Source organism: Ovis canadensis, chromosome 7, assembly GCF_042477335.2.
Source record: "Ovis canadensis isolate MfBH-ARS-UI-01 breed Bighorn chromosome 7, ARS-UI_OviCan_v2, whole genome shotgun sequence".
In the NCBI taxonomy this organism is placed as follows: domain Eukaryota; kingdom Metazoa; phylum Chordata; class Mammalia; order Artiodactyla; family Bovidae; genus Ovis; species Ovis canadensis.
Genome location: NC_091251.1, coordinates 93,030,488 through 93,050,178, shown reverse-complemented (window position 1 = coordinate 93,050,178; position 19,691 = coordinate 93,030,488). Strand labels below are relative to the sequence as shown.

The 19,691-nt window shown below is 37.7% G+C and overlaps 1 protein-coding gene across 5 annotated transcripts in view; it reads right to left on the bottom strand.

Annotated features, from left to right (window-relative positions):
- The window catches only part of PCNX1 (pecanex 1), a 190,092-nt gene that overhangs the window by 55,539 nt on the left and 114,862 nt on the right, over positions 1-19,691 (bottom strand). For all 5 annotated transcript variants that reach the window (XM_069596912.1, XM_069596914.1, XM_069596913.1 and 2 more), the window contains 6 exons: positions 12,092-12,201; positions 11,364-11,469; positions 8,343-8,435; positions 5,526-5,676; positions 3,519-3,660; positions 2,395-2,572 (listed from right to left, as the gene is read on the bottom strand). In XM_069596912.1, the coding sequence (XP_069453013.1) occupies positions 2,395-2,572; positions 3,519-3,660; positions 5,526-5,676; positions 8,343-8,435; positions 11,364-11,469; positions 12,092-12,201 (780 nt within the window). The remainder of the gene's footprint in view (positions 1-2,394; positions 2,573-3,518; positions 3,661-5,525; positions 5,677-8,342; positions 8,436-11,363; positions 11,470-12,091; positions 12,202-19,691) is intronic.

The window sequence follows — 19,691 nt, the reverse complement described above, 5'->3', positions numbered from 1 at the left end:
TTTTCTTCCTAACAAGGAAATAGCACTGAAATAAAAGAAATAGCCCTGCCAAAACACTGCACGTTTTTAAGTAAAGACGGTTAACTGACTTATGGATTTTTTTTTTAATTCTATGCTCTCTACTGGTTCTATTACAACTACAAACAAACAAACAAAAAAAAAGGTAGGAAATATAGATGTCTATAAAACTTAGGCAATAAATATATATATTTTTTATTCTAATACATTTCCGTCAAATTTTGGTGCTTCGGGAACTGAGCATGTTTTAAAGGCAATGTCAAAAGGAATTTGAAAGCAGCAGGAAGGGGATAAGTTGTAATACAGTTGTCACTGCCTATTTGCCTAAGAATTTTATTAGTGTGTATTAGGCATCTGTTCATAATCAGAACTGTTACTGCCAATGGAAACATAATGTACATTTCCATCTTATTTAAATTAGGATCTGTTTTGCTGTTGAATATGTCTTCAACACTGAAACAGAATATTGCGTTTGCCTAAGGTTGCCTCTGCATGGTAGGCAACGCAAGACCTCATTCTTAGAACAGATCCCAGAATCTCAAAAGCAAGACGTTCTGACTAACTCAGTGCCGTGATTCAGGCACCAAACACCTCAAATTTAAATTATTTAGCTGATTAACAAATGAACTTGTTTAATTTCTAAGTTAAAAAAGAAATCACAACCTCAACCAATCAGAAAATGCAGATGAACCCCTGCCTTCTTTGCCAAGAATCAAAACTGTGCTGACAATCCTCTGCACTAACATGATCGGGATGACAGGAAGACTTATCAGAAGCCATTACAACTGCTTAAAAACAGTGACTCAGAACACTCCTCCATCTCTAAATACAGACTGTACTCAAATTTGACTGTAATATTAAAGAAAAACGACATGGAAAGTGGCTGGTGAAACCATTTTCATATTCAGAGTAATTGTTTTCTTGAAATATTATTAAACTGATGGTATATCTTACAATGGTATCTTAAATATTCAATACTACGTGCTTAATATGACTGTTAAGTTCTATGAAGTAGCCATAGAAAACGCAAACTCCTTACCCTTTCTCTGTTTTGTTAACTAACGTAGCCTAAGCATCTAGAATAGTTCTGGAACGTGCTATGCTCTGAAAAATAATCTGCCTCACAAATGAAAGTATTAAGAAAGTGCAAACTAATGTGAGTTAAGTGTCGTGACTATTTCAAGGATTGTTTAGTTTATATTTTACTCCAACTTTCACTTTTTTCCAACCCGTATAAGAAGATTCAATACAATTTCCAATCTAAATATTAAGTCTGTGAGTAATCACATGCTTTTTTAATTCAAACTAACTTTCTGGCTTCTTTCTTTGGTTAAACATGCTCACTAAAAGAGGAAATAAGTGATACAAATGTAAACAAATTAGTAATTGAGCAAATATAATACTGCAATATTTTAGAAGCTATTTAGCATGATACATAGTACAATATTTAGAAACTGACTACTACTAAAGCCTTGTTCAATTAATGGTTTTCCTTTGTACTGTCCCCATGCTAGGCCAGATCTCTATCAAATCTAAATTACTGTCACAATCTCTTAAGCTGTTCTCCATCCTTTTAGATTCTCTCTTCCCCAATTCATCCCAAATGTGGCTGACCAGGTTAACTTTTCTAAAACTGGGCTTTCATTGTGTTTTGTAGCTGCTCATATGCTTCAGCTCTCTGTTACCTATCAAATGGGATAATATATGTCAAAGTCCTTTGTATGTGGTCAGTGTTAAAACGAAATCTAAGCTCTATTTAATTTCAAATAATCTGCACAACTGAAGTCATTCAGAAAGGCAGTGTGGTTTAGCAAAAAGATTCTTGGAGGCAGAAGACGCAGGTTTTACCGTCTCATCTGTAGGACTAAGCACCTATCTGATGGGTGGAAAACAAATCTTGGAAGCATTCTGTAAACTGCAGAGTATTCTGCAAATCAACCGGTGTCTGATTGTTCCCACATGGGTTCATTGCTCTCCATCTCTACCGTTTTCACTCAGCATCAGGTTATTTCCTCTATCTATCCAGCTGCCCACAGCTTAGTTCAATGGTTACCATGTCTATTTCTAAACCTCAAAATCACACCGCCTTTTGGAAGATCCCATGTATCCAAAAATATATACTTATTAAGAGTTCCTTTAATTTTCCCATATAATATTTAATCTTACCTTCCTACCTACAGCAAGAAATGTTATCTTCTATGGGTCACAGTTGACTGGTATTGTTTAGGGATTCTAATCCTAAATAATTGGTTGACCAAAGAAAGATATTACTTAAAAGATAATGAAGCAAATGAAATGCAAGCATAATCCTCACTAAATGGCATAGCACTTAGGGAGACACTTTTTACAGACAGGAATGTTTTCTTCAGATATTACCTTGTTGAAGAGTATAGACATGAAGAAGAGATCCAAGAGCATGGTCTCTGAAAAAGCTTCATAGTCGATTTTGAAAAAGAGCACAGTAAAGATGACTGTGACATACTGATATGTAGGACTGCTAAAAGAGGACCGCAGCAACTTCAGACCAGCAATGGTGATCATTAAAGCACCTAACCTACAATGTAGAGAAAGAATGGTAATCAAATAATAACTGAAAACTTTAGATAATCATGAACTTCAGAGAAATTACCATTTCATTTACTAAGCTTAGAATATTATATCAAATTTAAACTTCAAACATTCCTTTTAAATACTGTGTCATGATTCTGATCCTTTATATAAATAAGCACGCTTAAAAAGTAAGTAACAAAACCCCCCCCACACACACACAAATAAGTGACAATATTCCAATTCTGACATTTGGTTCTTCAGGTTCTCAGTATTTCTACTGCTTTAACATTAATAGCATTTAGCACATAAAAACATATTAATAATGAAATATATATACTACTATGTATAAAATAGGTAATTAATGAGGGTGTAGTATGCAGCATAAGGAACTCGACTCAAAGCTCCGCTGTGACCTAAATAGGAAGGAAATCTAAAGAAGAGTCAATATATGTATATGTATGACTGATTCATTTTGCTGTGCAGCAAGCAACTAACACAACATTATAAAGCAACTATAGCCCAATAAAAATGAACATGAAACAATGCTGGAAAAAAATCATATTAATGCTTACCCAACAACATGTACCTAGTAGGCCTACAGCATGACTGTATAGGCAAGTGACCACCTAAATGGTCTGATTCACATAGTACACAAAAATAATCATCTCCAAAACTTACCATCTAATAGTAAAGTGAATCTTATTTAATAAATGTCATCTCATAAAATATAGGTTGACAATAAGATGTCTGGAGTAGTAACATGCTAAGAGCAGAAACAGATGTTCAGAAAAGGGAACTCAAAGACTGAATTTCACCTTAATTTTTCACACAGTACTTTGCACCAAAGAGACACTCAATGCTTACTTGATATTTGATCAATAACCTAAGAGGAGAGAGTGCTACGACAGTCCTCAACAGTCAAACTTAGATAAGAGGAATATCATACTTACTCTGTATCCAGTTTCTTTGGACTTGCAATTGTCTCTGCACTGCTACTAAGTTCATTGAGAACAATCAAAGGATAGATGATATTCTTCTCCACAAAAAGAAGCCACACATGAAGTTTTTCAAACCACATCACAGTAGCTGCATCTAACAAGGCAATATTAAGTTAAGAAGACCATGTATAAACGCACTTTAATGCGTAGAACAGTCTGTCAATGTCATAAGAAAGGAAAATCTTCCTACTCAAATTCAGCTCTACTATTAATAATGCAAAAAATCCAATACATCAGTCATTTGTCAATTTTATGAATTCTGAGCCACATTTCAATTTTCCAACTCGGATGTTAACTTAAATTTAGATGAGTTGAATTTCATTTTAAGCTTTACTTCTTGAAACCTCAGTTTTTAACCATAACTTTCTCATATTTACACTTATAACATTTGGAGAAAATGTTATTGAAGATAATTAGACTGTTCCTTTCACCCAAAAGAAATAAATGATCTATTAAACTGTTTTAAAAATCCTTACACTCACACATACACCTTTAATATATAAATCTCAGAAGAGCTTTGAAAGTATGGTGTGCTTTGGATTCACACACTGCCTAAGTGTCATTTTCATCGCCAGCAACATTTTCCCAATACTTGAACATTTAACGTCATTGGGGAAAGCATCTAGGATAAACTGAAAGATTTAAAATAAGGTTCTTCAACCATCTGAAAATAATGTCAACCACCTTTAAGAAGTTTTCTAATGGGTATTTTTCTGTATAGCTGTTAAAATCAACTTTGCTAATGCCTAACACCCTTAATAAGTGAAAAATGTTTTTTCAAAATTGAAAAAATTTTGGACTAAATTGTTGTTAAGATGAAAACAAAGTATAAGATCAATGGTTAACTTTAATGAAAACTGTTCCTTAAACCAGATGTACTTGCTAACATTTATATATGAAAGCAATTAATAATTAACCATAAAAAATATTTACATCACTATGAGTTATTTTCCTTACAGTAAGAATGGACCAGTACATATTCTTTTAGTCTTATGTCATTTTATTGCAATCTACACATTATTGTTTGGTTAATTATCTCTCCAGGATCAAAACAGTGATCAAGATCACAGTACCATGATGACTTCAGCAATTCTGCTAAAGAGCTCAGGAAATTTGCTTTGAGATTGCAAAGTCAAATTTGGTATGGAAAGCTTTCAAACACTTTCGAGTTTTTTACAGAAGTTTAATTTATCTCCAAACAATTGAGAAATTCACTCTCCATATTAATTCATTAAACACTGGCTTGTTTAATCAATGGCATATAACAATGATGACACATATTAACTTTTATTACTTCTCTAAAATGAAGAAGTATAATACATTAGAGGCCATTATAGTTTATGGAGCCAATGAACCAGACTGATAATTTATAATTGAAAAGTAAAGGTCTATAGCAACAAGTAAAACACTTGTCGAATGGACTGGCCTTCTACTTCTTTTTAGTAATTTTATATTCTATCCTAAATTATCTGAATGAGAAGAAGCAATTACAAGTGCCTTCCACCTCTTTTCTCTTGACCAACTCTTTTATAACTCTCTCTGGTAGGATGCAGTGTCATTGGTGGAAACAGAAGCCTATTTCTTTTATGATCTGAGTTAAAAATATGCCAAGTGGAAGTCTTGTATGGGGTTGAGTTGCCTGCAAATGGCAAGGAAGAACTGAGGGTAAAGGTGGGCCTGGAAAGAGAAGTCACAGACATACCCTGAAGGATTAATCAATGAGAGGTCTGTGATGGACAGCTTAGAGGAAGAAAGAGCAAGGTCTTATCCTGTGGAAAGTCAGCACTGACAATAAAGACTTCAAATGAAATGAAAGCATCTTGCAAAAGGTCTGACAAAGAGCTGAGAAACACAAACCAAAGTGTTACCTGATGAAACTTATTTAACTGTCTGCCTGTCCACTAAGTAAAAGAAAAAAATCCACGGTATTGAAAGGAAAAGTGCTAATGAACCACTTACTTCGAACTTCATACTGATTATACTCCACCGTCCTGAGCAGAGGGTGAGAGAAGCAGTGCCACGGCAGCTGCTTCCTGACTTGAGGCAGCACGTAATGGGTTACAAAACCCACGAAGCCGACCAGTGCATACAGCACATACTTGAGCGCAGGCTAAGGCAAGGATAAAGTTGAAAAAATTACAAGTGATTTTCAAAATGACTCAAAGGAGAACTTCTAATTTGTCAATTCAATTTTAGTCACTTACAGCATCTGAGAACTAAACATCTGTCTACAGTTAACATTTCCATATTATGTAATTTTCTGATTAAAACAGCTATAAAAGTTAGTGGCTGGTCATGTAATACAGATATTTTAAAATGTGTTAACTACTTTGGTGTCTCACACTGCCAATGTAACTAGAGTATGGCTTGAGGTGTACCGCTTCCTACTCTAGGAATGTTCTACGTGACTAGCAGAGCAATGTATTAAATTTTTACTAACAGAGATAAAAGACATTAGCTAAATAAAATTGTAAATTTGAAGAGCAGACTCAAACTTAAAACAGTATTCTGTTGTTGTGTCTTTACATAGTTTGGAAGAGAGTTCTTGTGTATGACTAAATTTACAAAAAAACAAAGCACCATCACTTCAAATATTCAAATTAATTATTTAGAAACTAAAGAGGCCTGCATCTGACCCCTGAAGACTCACAGGATCTCACTCAGTTTGCAAGGTACTCAAGAGTTAATGGTTCAAATTGGAAAAGAAGAAAACAAGCAAAAATGTTAAAATTAAATAATACAACCTTTGTTTCTAGGCAAATGGAATAATAGAGACTTACTTTATTCCGCATGAAACAAAATACAATAAAATACATGAACTAATGTTTTGCAATGTATTAGACATAAGGAAATAAACAGTGAACCCTGAGAGAAAGAGAACAGACGAGGTCAGTGTCAGGCCTGCTCCAGCTTATTGCCCTTAGAGAGTCTCCAGACTGTACTGCAGGGAGGGGAACCCATGTAAGCCTGGAACCTCCTGAGTGAAGGAAATGGAACTTAGAGGCTGGACACAGCAAGGCAGCTAGAGCTCATCAGAGTAAATAGTTTTCTAAACAGAAAACTGCATGGACAGACAGCTGCATGGAGGAAGATCTGCAGAGGGTCTAGCTTGAGTATTCAGGGGAATCAGACACACATGTGTGGGAATAGACCATGTGTGGCCAGAGAAAGAACCACGGCAACCTCACACGGCAGGTACTCCTGTGCCTGTTCTCACAAGCCAGACTGGAAAAACTCAACACTCCCAGGGCACTGGGCAGAGTACTGCAAAGGGTGTTGCCTCCAAAAGTAGGCAGAATATTAGCCCTAGACTGAATAGTCCTGTCCCCAATAAGCAATCTTAAAAGTTAGATTTGAGAGGATCAAACTGTTTACAAGGAACTTAGGGCCAAAACCAAAGTTCAAGAATATTTCTAGAAATAAAAAAATATCTAGTACCCACAAGGCAAAACATAATGCTTGACATCCAATCAAAAATGACCGTGCAAGCAAGGAATCAGGAAACTATGATTCATGGGGGGAAAAAAATCAGTTAATCAAAACCAACCCGTAAGTAACACAAAAGTTAGGATTATGAGACAAGGACATTAAGAGAGATAGAAAGGAATCATGTAAGTTCAAAAAAGTAAACAGAGGCATGAGAGATATGAAAAAGACCTGAAACCAACTTTCAAAGATGAAACCTGTTAGTTCTGACAATAAAATATACACTGGATGGTATTAACTGCAGATTAAACATTACAGAAGAGAAGATTAGTGAACTTAACAACAAAGCAATAGAAAGTATTCACAATTAAACATGCAGAGGGAAAAACAGAATTTAAAATTTTAAAAAAAGTGATCTGTGGGATCAATTCAAGAGGCCAAAGATTGTGTAACTGGAGTCCACGAGCAGGAGTGGATGGAGGGACAGAAGAAAAATGGAAAAGACATTTAAAGTAATAATGACCAAAACTGTCTAAAGTTGATGAAAACCAGACCACAGATGCAATGTACCCTAAGCACAAAAGCATGAGGAAAACCATGCGACGGGGCAGGACAGTCAAACTGCCGACAAGCAGAAACACGGGTCTGCACAGGAGAACGAAGAGCACCGAGGAGGGCAGCCACGGGGCCTGCAGGACCACCGTCTGGGAAGCACCACCCACACCCGGGCCCGACTGACAGGACGGGGTTCTGGACTTCCAGCTGTACCAGAAGGAGACTCCAGGGAGTTTACAAGGATGTCAGTCATGGAGGAAAGCAGGCAGACTGTAGAAGTCAGTCCAGAACGGTTCCCACGACCCTCCCTTCCTGACATTTATGCCTGCCTGTATTCCCCTCCCACACTACAGCAGGTTGCCCGGGGTGACCTATGGATACGGAAGACTTGGTGGTATGCCACATCCATGACAGTTATAGAAGATCAGGACATCGGTCTTGGGACTTCTCTCTCTAGGATCACCAGCTTTGGGGCAAAGGAGCTAGTGAGGACACTTCGGCAGCCCATGGTGAGGACCACATGGACAGGAACTAAGCTATACGGCCAATGGTCAGCAAGGAAGTGAGGCCTACTCATGGCCTCAGATGACTACAATTGCATATGACGGTAGGGAAACACACTGAGCTGGGATCATCCAAGCCACTCTCAAGAGTCACGACCCATGAGAAACCGTGAGAATAAGAATTTGTTGTTAAAACCAAACAAAGTCATGTATTTTAGCATTATGATCAAATCAGAAGTGAATCCAAACAAAGTTATTTTCCCCCAGTGAAAAGAACTAAATGATTCCTTACCTGCAATACTGTGAACACTGTGCTTACATGAATAGCAAAATACAGCACGCCGATTACAACGCACACCACTAGGTCAGACTGTAAACGCTCGCTCTATGGAACAAAACAACTCATCAAGCATCACACAAAAATTTAAACAAATCTTTCCTCCCAATGGCCAAATTTAAGAAACAAAATTTCCATTGATCCTATTCTGTTGCACTTCCAGGTTATTTCTTACACACAATAATTAACTACCAGAAGTTTTATTTACCTCCTATCTTGGTTCGATGCTGTACCAAGGATTGTTTAAGGAAATTAAACAAGCTTAACTATTTCCACACACAGTAAATATATCATAACAAAGTCTTTTAGAATGAAGGTTTTCCCCTCATTGGTCTATAAGTTTTACATGGGAAAAAGAAATGAGATCCTTAAGTTTTTCTATAGGGTATATCATTTTGGATAACAGTTATATTTTCACTGGCTTTCTGAAATGTTGAAATTGTATGTACATGTCCTATTTTACTTACTGAATTTTGATTCTTTGGGGAGTTATAGTAAAAACCAAAAACCTCTTGATATCTATGGTCATCATCACCTCAGATTTATAAAGCTTTTAAGCTAGATTCAGAAATAGCCTACTATATTTAACAAGAAATGTCCTTTGCTAACATGAAAACTTAAGTTAGGAGAAATTGCTTAAGTTATATCTTGAGGCAGTTTTATAGTTCTCTAAAGTTTTCTATTTGACTATGTGAACAGCTCAAGTTCAGTGAATGTAAACATAATCTAATTCACGACCAATATAAATTCAGTCTTTCATAAGTGGAGATACGTTAAGTAACTTAGGAAAAATATGTTTTTCTGTTTTGTTGCATAAAGCAGATATAAATCTATAGAGCTCATTTTTTTAATTATTAAAAGAAGGGAGGTAACATTACAAAGTTTTAAATTACTATATCTGCTTAAGTATATGAAATTAGTATAGGTTACTGTTCTCTCCTTCAACCTAGAAAATAAACACACATACACACTTTTCAAACCGCCTTACAGAACTAAAACCACTAAAAGACCAGCAGATGACTCATAAGTACAAAGTTTTCATCAATAAGAACAACAAGAAAATAAGTCTAATTCATGCTAATATTCACCTTTCAAATCCTAGTTTAAAGTCAATAGGATTGAGAATTCTGTAAACAATGAAATCAATTTCATTTCAGATCAGTCATTCAGTCCGACTCCTTGCGACCCCATGAACTGCAGCACGCCAGGGCTCCCTGTCCATCAGCAACTCCCGGAGTCCATCCAATCCCATGTCCATTCAGTCTGTGATGCCATCCAACCATCTCATCCTCTGTCGTCTCCTTCTCCTCCTGCCCTCAATCTTTCCCAGCATCAGAGTCTTTTCCAATGAGTCAACTCTTCACATGAGATTGGAGATTGGCCAAAGTATTGGAGTTTCAGCCTCAGCATCAGTCCTTCCAATGAACACCCAGGACTGGTCTTTAGGATGGACTGGTTGGATCTCCTTGCAGTCCAAGGGACTCTCAAGAGTCTTCTCCAACACCACAGTTCAAAAGCATCAATTCTTCGGAGCTCAGCCTTCTTCATGGTCCAACTCTCACATCCATACATGACCACTGGAAAAACCATAGCCTTGACTAGATGGACCGTTGTTGGCAAAGTAATGTCTCTGCTTTTTTTTTTTTTGGTCTCTGCTTTTTAATATGCTGTCTAGGTTGGTCGTAACTTTCCTTCCAAGGAGTAAGCGTCTTTTTAATTTCATGGCTGCAATCACCATCTGCAGTGATTTTGGATCCCCCCAAAATAAAGTCAGCTACTGAAGTGACGGGACCAGATGTCATGATCTTAGTTTTCTGAATGTTGAGTTTTAAGCCAACTTTTTCACTCTCCTCTTTCACTTTCATCAACAGGCTCTTTAGTTCTTCCTTCACTTTCTGCCATAAGGGTGGTACCATCCACATATCTGAGGTTATTGATATTTCTCCTGGCAATCTTGATTCCAGCTTGTGGTTCATCCAGCCCAGAATTTCTCATGATGCACTCTACATATAAGTTAAATAAGCAGGGTGACAATATACAGCCTTGACGTATTCCTTTTCCTATTTGGAACCAGTTTGTTGTTCCACGTCTAGCTCTAACTGTTGCTTCCTGACCTGCATACAGATTTCTCTGGAGGCAGTTCAGCTGGTCTGGTATTCCCATTTCTTTCAGAATTTTCCACAGTTTATTGTGATCCACACAGTCAAAGGCTTTGGCATAGTCAATAAAGCAGAAATAGATGTTTTTCTGGAACTCTCTTGCTTTTACCATGATCCAGCGGATGTTGGCGATTTGATCTCTGGTTCCTCTGCCTTTTCTAAAACCAGCTTGAACATCTGGAAATTCATGGTTCACGTATTGCTGAAGCCTGGCTTGGAGAATTTTGAGCATTACTTTATTAGTGTGTGAGATGAGTGCAATCATGCGGTAGTTTGAGCATTCTTTGGCATTGCCCTTCTTTGGGATTGCAATGAAAACTGACCTTTTCCAGCCCTGTGGCCACTGCTGAGTTTTCCAAATTTGCTGGCATATTGAGTGCAGCACTTTCACAGCATCATCTTTCAGGATTTGAAATAGCTCAATTGGAATTCCACCACCTCCACTAGCTTTGTTTGTAGTGACGCTTCCTAAGGCCCACTTGACTTCACATTCCAGAATGTCTGGCTCTAGGTGAGTGATCACACCATCGTGATTATCTTGGTTGTGAAGATCTTTTTTGTATAGTTCTTCTGTGTATTCTTTCACCTTATCTAAAATGAATATTTAGCATACTGTTCTACATCAAAACAAACTTTGAGGAATGAGCATTTCTTACATGTGAAAATCTGAAATAAAAACCACCAACCATGTACAATAATAATATACATGTATTTTTCCCAGTTACTAAAATTGTGTTACCCCCTAAAATGTTCATTATACGATATGATGAACTGTATAAAATTCAATTTGAGGTGATCTTAAAAAGTTAAAACTTACAACAGAATTTCTAAGTTTTTCAGGCAGTGGATCTTTTACTTCAGACAAAGGGTCTTCTGGATTTTTCTCTTCTGTTTTTGGAAAAATCTTGGATTGCACCAAAGAGCTTTATGTTAAAAAAAGAGAGAGAGAAAATCATAACCTATAAACTAGTATTTCAAATGACAAATAAACTTAATGATATAACAGAAAACAAAGTGATCCAAGTATATCTACTCATTGTGTGTATGCACGCTTAGTCGCTCAGTCGTCGCGTCTAACTCTGAGACCCCATGGGCTACCCCTGCCAGACTCCCCTGTCCATGGGGATTCTCCAGGCAAGAATACTGGAGTGCGTTGCCATGCCCTCCTCCAGGGCATCTTCCCAACCCAGGGACTGAACCCAGGTCTCCCGCATTGCAGGTGAATTCTTTAATGTCTGAGCCACCAGGAAAGCCCATATTTACTAATTAACAAATGAGAAAGTTTAAGATGCCATAAATAAGCATACAATAAGGATATTATAATAAAAATACAGTGTAACATCTTAGAGGACAAAAAGCTAAAAGCTAACAAATACTCTCAGCCTTGGTGATTACAATGACCCAAAGTTAATATATTTTGAAACCAAATATAGATAAGTCAACAGTGTTTTGACAGTGCAGTGGAAAAACAGATCCTGGAAGTTAATTTAAAAGAAATGCCAATTTATTTAAATTTCTCTAATTCAATAACAAGTGATCACTTACAAAAGCACAGATGGATCACTGCTTTGTCGGCTGAGATGATAGGATACTGCAACTAATAAGCCACAAAAAATGGAGAAAAGCACTGGAATATGCTGGCCATCCCAAGAATCCTGTTGGAGAAAGAAAAGTATGACAGAACAATATGCTTCTAATTCACAATCTATCATATAATCCTTTTATGTCAGTATTTTGGAGAAGATAACAGAATTAAACAAAACCTTTTCAGTAATGTTACCAATTGCATTTTATTCCATATAGACTTATTACTTTCTGACGAACAAGAATCTAACTGCTAAATGACCATCAGGTTGCTTTTGGTACTAAAGCTCTATTATACACTAGGAATGGCGCATTTGTTTCTGATACATGCTGCTATCAATTTCTGTCATATTTTAAGTGGTATTAAGTTTATAGCCGAAGAATTGATGCTTTTGAACTGTGGTGTTGGAGAAGACTCTTCAGAGTCCCTTGGACTGCAAGGAGATCCAACCAGTCCATCCTAAAGGAGATCAGCCCTGGGATTTCTTTGGAAGGAATGATGCTAAAGCTGAAACTCCAGTACTTTGGCCATCTCATGTGAAGACCTGACTCATTGGAAAAGACTCTCATGCTGGGAGGGATTGGGGGCAGGAGGAGAAGGGGACGACAGAGGATGAGATGGCTGGATGGCATCACTGACTTGATGGACGTGAGTCTGACTGAACTCTGGGAGTTGGTGATGGACAGGGAGGCCTGGCGTGCTGCGATTCATGGGGTTGCAAAGAGTCGGACACGACTGAGCGACTGAACTAAACTTAAGTTTATAGTAAATCATGTCCTATTTTTTAAAAAACAGAATAACTTGTAGCAAACTTTTGATTATATATAATAATGGTGCAGGAAAAGGCAACACATGATATAATACTTAAGGCAAAACAAACTGCTGACATTTGGTACACTACTTTTAGATGCCTTTGTTCATATGCCATTATATTCCCTAGAGCACTAGGCATTCAGTGCTTCTTGAGTGAACAGCTGTATATTCCCAGAAATAAGTAACACAAAGCTTGCTTCTGAGGTCACCAGACACGTGGGCATGCCATGTCTGCTTTGCTCACTGCAGTATCTCTGGAGTCTGCTAACACGGTTCCTGGTGCAGCGTAGACACCATTGGTGAAAGGAATAGCTAACAGTTCCTAAGCAAGCCTGTGAGGTGAGCACCTTTGTCTCTGGGGATTCAAGTGGGGAGAATGGTGGAGTAGGTAATCAAACGGTAGTTTATTACACAACCTGCTCCCCTCCCCCATTTAATAATAAAGCCTTGGAAATTGTTCCACATCACAACAGAGACCTTCTCTTTAATGGCTACATAAAAACCTAATCATCATCATCATATTATGTATATCATACTCTGTGTCAAGCTTCTTTCTCAGATCTTTGTAAGTATTTATAAATTCTTAGAATCATCCTTGGAGATATGTACTGTTACTCTCTAATTTATACATGAGGAAACTAAGATAGAGATGGTTTAAATATGTCCAGTTAACCGGTAGAACCAAAAACTGAACTTCCTTATATGTTTGAATTTGCTGAGCATAAAATTAAACAGTATGTGAAGAGTTTCAGAATGAAAGAGAGATAAATACATAAGGCAACAAAATAGAGGAGAAAATGAAATGTATGTAAGAACAGCATTAGCATCAGGTGTATGAGGGAGACAAGGAAGACTGTCTAATAGAAATGTGGGGAGAGAGGGAAAACAAAGTTAAGCCTACAGCTTCCATAATGTGCAGCCCATGGCTAATGCCTAAAACTTGACAAATTATAAGAAGTATAAATTAGTTACTTAGAGATACAGAGGCAAACACCTAAAGAATCAGCTCAAAGAACTGAAAGTGGTAACTCTGAGGAAGGGAAAAAGGGGTACAAAACCTACAAGAAAAGTGACTGGGAACGAACCAGAGGGAACCTTCTGATGGTGAGAAACTATTTTATATCTCACTAGGGGTGTATATCACACAGGTACATGATTCGTCAAAACCTGTCCAACTGTGTACTTAAGATCCATTGTGTATAAATTCTGCCTCAAAACAAGTATTATTTAACAAACGCTTGACAATACTTTTTATTTCTCTCAGACAAAAGAAAAGCATCCTTAAATTGGTCTCAAAATGACTTATTTTATTTACATTAATAATTCTGAATCATGAAATATGATGATTAAAAGATTAAGAGCTGAATTTGTTCTACACGCTGTACTGGGTCTAAATGCTTTTACTTCAGTAAACAATGGCCCACGTTCTAGCAATCTCTTTAAAAATATCTAAAGATGTAGGAAGTATGTATGTAACAGTAAGTAATAAAGCTGTCTTAGAGGAAAACTGTAAACTTTTAATGAGCTTTAAAGTTCACAGGAAAAAACGTAAACAAAAAAATCAGAAGCCAGAATTTCTAATAGATGTGTTCAGTTTGGTCGCTCAGTCGTGTTCGACTCTTTGAGACCCCATGAACCGCAGCACTCCAGGCCTCCCTGTCCATCCCCAACTCCTGGAGTTTACCCAAACGCATGTCCATTGAGTCAGTGATGCCATCCAACCATCTCATCCTCTGTCATCCCCTTCTCCTCCTGCGATCAATCTTTCCCAGTGTCAGGGTCTTTTCAAATGAGTCAGCTCTTCGCATCAGGTGGCCAAAGTATTAGAGTTTCAGATTCAATATCAGTCCTTCCAATGAACACTCAGGACTGATCTCCTTTAGGATGGACTGGTTGGATCTCCTTGCAGTCCAAGGGACTCTCAAGAGTCTTCTCTAACACCACAGTTCAAAAGCATCATTCTTCATCACTTAGCTTTCTTTATAGTCCAACTCTCACATTCATACATGACCACTGGAAAAACCACAGCTTTGACTAGATGTACCTTTGTTGGCAAAGTAGCATCTCTGCTTTCTAGGTTGGTTGTAACTTTTCTTCCAAGGAGTAAGCGTCTTTTAATTTCAATGGCTGCAATCACCATCTGCAGTGATCTTGGAGCCCCAAAAAATAAAGTCAGCTACTGTTTTCACTATTTCCCCATCTATTTGCCAGGAAGTGACGCGACCAGATGTCATGATCTTAGTCATGATCTTAGTTTTCTGATCTTAGTTGAGTTTTAAGCCAACTTTTTCACTCTCCTCTTTCATTTTCATCAAGAGGCTATTTAGTTCTTCACTTTCTGCCATAAGGGTAGTGTCATCTGCATATATGAGGTTACTGGTATTTCTCTTGGCAATCTTGATTCCAGCTTGTGCTTCATCTAGCTCAGCATTTTTCATGATGTACTCTGCATATAAGTTAAATAAGCAGGGTGACAATACACAGCCTTGGCTCAGAGGTTAAATCGTCTGCCTCTAATACAGGAGACCTGGGTTCGATCCCTGGGTCGGGAAGATCCCCTGGAGAAGGAAATGGCAACCCACTCCAGTATTCTTGCCTGGAGAATCCCATGGACGGAGGAGCCTGGTGGGCTACAGTCCATGGGGTCGCAAAGAGTCGGACACAACTGAGCGACCTGACTTAACTTACAAGGAAAATATACTCCTTTTCCTATTTGGAACCAGTCTGTTGTTCCATGTCTAGTTCTAACTGCTGCTTCCTGACCTGTATACAGGTTTCTCAAGAGGCACGTGAGGTGGTCTGGTATTCCCATTTCTTTCAGAGTTTTCCACAGTTTCTTGTGAGGAGTGAAAAAGTTGGCTTAAAACTCAACATTCAGAAAACAAAGATCATGGCTTCTGGTCCCATCACTTCATGGGAAATAGATGGGGAAACAGTGTCAAGACTTTATTTTTGGGGGCTCCAAAATCACTGCAGATGGTGACTGTAGCCATGAAATTAAAAGACGCTTACTCCTTGGAAGAAAAGTTATGACCAACCTAGATAACATTTCAAAAGCAGAGACATTACTTTGCCGACTAAGGTCCATCTAGTCAAGGCTATGGTTTTTCCAGCGGTCAGGTATGGATGTGAGAGTTGGACTGTGAAGAAGGCTGAGTGCCGAAGAATTGATGCTTTTGAACCATGGTGTTGGAGAAGACTTTGAGAGTCCCTTGGACTGCAAGGAGATCCAACCAGTCCATTCTGAAGGAGATCAGCCCTGGGATTTCTTTGGAAGGAATGATGCTAAAGCTGAAACTCCAGTACTTTGGCCACCTCATGCGAAGAGTTGACTCATTGGAAAAGACTCTGATGCTGGGAGGGATTGGAGGCAGGAGGAGAAGGGGACGACAGAGGATGAGATGGCTGGATGGCATCGATGGACGTGAGTCTGAGTGAACTCCGGGAGTTGGTGATGGACAGGGAGGCCTGGCGTGCTGTGATTCATGGGGTTGCAGAGAGTCAGACACAACTGAGCGACTGAACTGAACTGATTGTGATCCATACAGTCAAAGGCTTTGACATAGTCAATAAAGCAGAAATAGATGTTTTTCTGGAACTCTCCTGCTTTTTCAATGATCCAGTGGATATTGACAATTTGATCTCTGGTTCCTCTGCTTTTTCTAAAACCAGCTTGAACATCTGGAAGTTCACGGTTCATTAGGTTGGTGCAAAAGTAATTATGGTTTTGCATTGTTGAACTTTGCTGTTTGATATTGGGATACATTCTTAAACACATTCTTAAATTATGTTATACATTATTTTTATGTGCATTTCTTGCTTATGTTTTTTGCTAATGACTTATTACCTGCTATTTACATTTACTTTAGAAATGGTGCTAGATAAAAGGTAAATGTGAGCAATTTTAAAATTTGAGTTCTAAATGGGTTGTAAAGCAGCAGAGACCACTTGCAACAACAACGCATTTGGTCCAAGAACTGGTAACCAATGTACAGTGTGCAGTGGTGGTTCAAGAAGTTTTGCAAAGGAGACGAAAGTTTTGAAGATGAGGAGCGTTAATGGTCGGCCATCGGAATTTGACAACAACCAATTGAGAGGATCATTGAAACTGATCCTCTTAAAAATACACGAGAAGTTACTGCAGAACTTCAACATCAACCATTCTATGGTTGTTCACCATTTGAGGCAAACTGGAAAGATGAAAAAGCTGGATAAGTGGGTGCCTCATGAGCCGACTGAAAATTTTTTGAAAAGTTACTGTTTTGAAGTGTCATATTCTTATTCTATGCAACAACAAAACACTTCTTGATTGGATTAGGATGTGTGAAGAAAAGTAGATTTTATACGACAACCAGTGATGACTAGCTCAGTGGCTAGACCAAGAAGAAACTCCAAAGCACTTTCCAAAGCCAGACTTGCATCAAAAAGGTCATGGGCACTGTGTAACTGTTTGGTGGTCTGCTGCCCATCTGGTCCACTAGAGCTTTCTGAATTCTGGTGAAACCACTACATCTGAGAAGTATGCTCAGCAAATTGATAAGATGCACTGAAAACTGCAATGCCAGCAGCCCACACTGTTCAACAGAACAGGCCCGATTCTTCTCCATGACAATGCCTGACTGCACGCTGCACTACCAAACCTCAAAAGTTGAACGAATTGGGCTACAGAGTTTTGCCTCATGTGCCATATTCAACTGACCTCTCACCGACTACCACTTCCTCCAGCATCTCCACAACTTTTTGCAAGGAAATCACTTCCACAAACAGCAGGAGGCAGAAAATGCTTTCCACGAGTTCATCAAATCCTGAAGCATGGGTTTTTATGCTACAGGAATAAACAAACTTATTTCTCATTGGCAAAAATGGGTTGATTGTCATGGATCCTATCCTGATTAATAAACATGTGGTCAAGTCTATTTACAATGATTTAAAATTCATGGTCCAAAACCACAATTACTTTTTTATCAATCTAATAAATGTCTGTATCAGTGAATAGATTAAAAAAATTGAACCATTCCTAAAGATATGCAATAAAGTTCCTCAATGAATCTAACTGTCCAAAAGTAACTTCTATGATCAATTTCTTGTGTATTCTTCCATAAATGCTCTATATATATATAAGTTATCAGGTGTGTTTTTAAATAAAGGCACAAAGGGAACATTTATTTTTTGGCATATTGTTTTCCTTTGTATTAACACACACACACACACACAGGAATATTATTCAACCTAAATAAAAGGAAATCTTGTTAATTGCAAAAACATGGATGAAACTGGAGGGCAATATACTAAGGGAAATAAGCCACAGAGATTCACAAATACTGCATCTTACCATTTATACGCGGAATCATAAAAAGGGGAAAAAAATTAACTCATAGAAACAGAGAATAGAAAAGTGCTTGCCAGGGACTGGGAGGTAGGGGAAACAGGGAAAGGTTGGTGAAAGAGTTATAAAACAGAATTTAGGTAAGGTGTGGTCAAAATGGATAAAGAGGGTCAAAAGGCACAAACTTCCAGTTTTAAGATAAATAAGTACTAAAAGGTAGTAAGTACAGAGTTAATGATATTGCATTGCGTATGTGAAAGTTGCTAAGAGGACAGGATCTTAAAGGTTCTCTCCATAAGGAAAAATATTTGTAATTATCTATAGTGGCTTCCCCGGTGGCTCAGACAGTAAAGAATCTGCCTGCAATGCAGGAGACCCAGGTTCAATCCCTGCGTCGGGAAGATCCCCTGGAGAAGGAAATGGCGACCCACTCCAGTATTCTTGCCTGGAGAATCCCATGGACAGAGGAGCTTGATGGGCTACAGTCCATGCAATTGCAAAGAGTTGGACATGACTGAGCAACTAACACATGGAGACAGATATTAATTAGATTTATTGTGGTCTCATTTTGCAATATACATAAATATTGAAACTAATGTTATTTGTCAATTATACCTTAATAAAAAATTAAAAGATGAATAAGGTCTGAGAAGCTAATAAGTAACACAGTGATAGTTGATAACACTGTATTGCAGAACTGAAGTTTGCTAAGAGAGTAAACTTAAACATTCTTACCCATGGGAAAAAAAACTAAATATTTGAGGTGATAAATGTGTTAACTTAATGGGGGGAGTTCTTTCACAATTTAAATGTATATCAAATCATCATCACATACACTTTAAATATCTTAATTTTTATTTGTCAACTACATGTCAATACAGCTTGGAAAAAAAGAAAAATAATACGTCTTGGAAATCTCACATTTGCACAGAGAAATCTATTTTTATTCATTTTCATGATTGTATGGTATACCATTGTGGGGCTATACCATAATTAATTTAACTAGCCACAAATGACAAATATTGGGTCATTTACAGCTTGTGCTGTTATAAACACTGCTATGATAAAATCTTTGTATATAATCTTTACTCATTTACATAACCAAATCTGCACATTTTTTATTCTATTACAATGGGGAACATCTAAAACTAAAATAGTCTGGTATAAAATGCCATGGCCAAGAAAGAAGGAAAAAAATATATCTCCCTGCCTGTCTTAGGACACAAGGTACTAGCTGGCAGCTTTACAACTGCTGCTCTTCTGCTACATAATTACAGTTAAACTGGCTTTTGGAAAATTAGAAAACTTACTGCACTGTTAACTTCTATGGCTGCAATTTCCAAATAATGACCCATTTTCCAAAACATATTCTCCAAACACAGATCTGAAACCTTTATACCAGGATGGTTTAGATGGTGTAC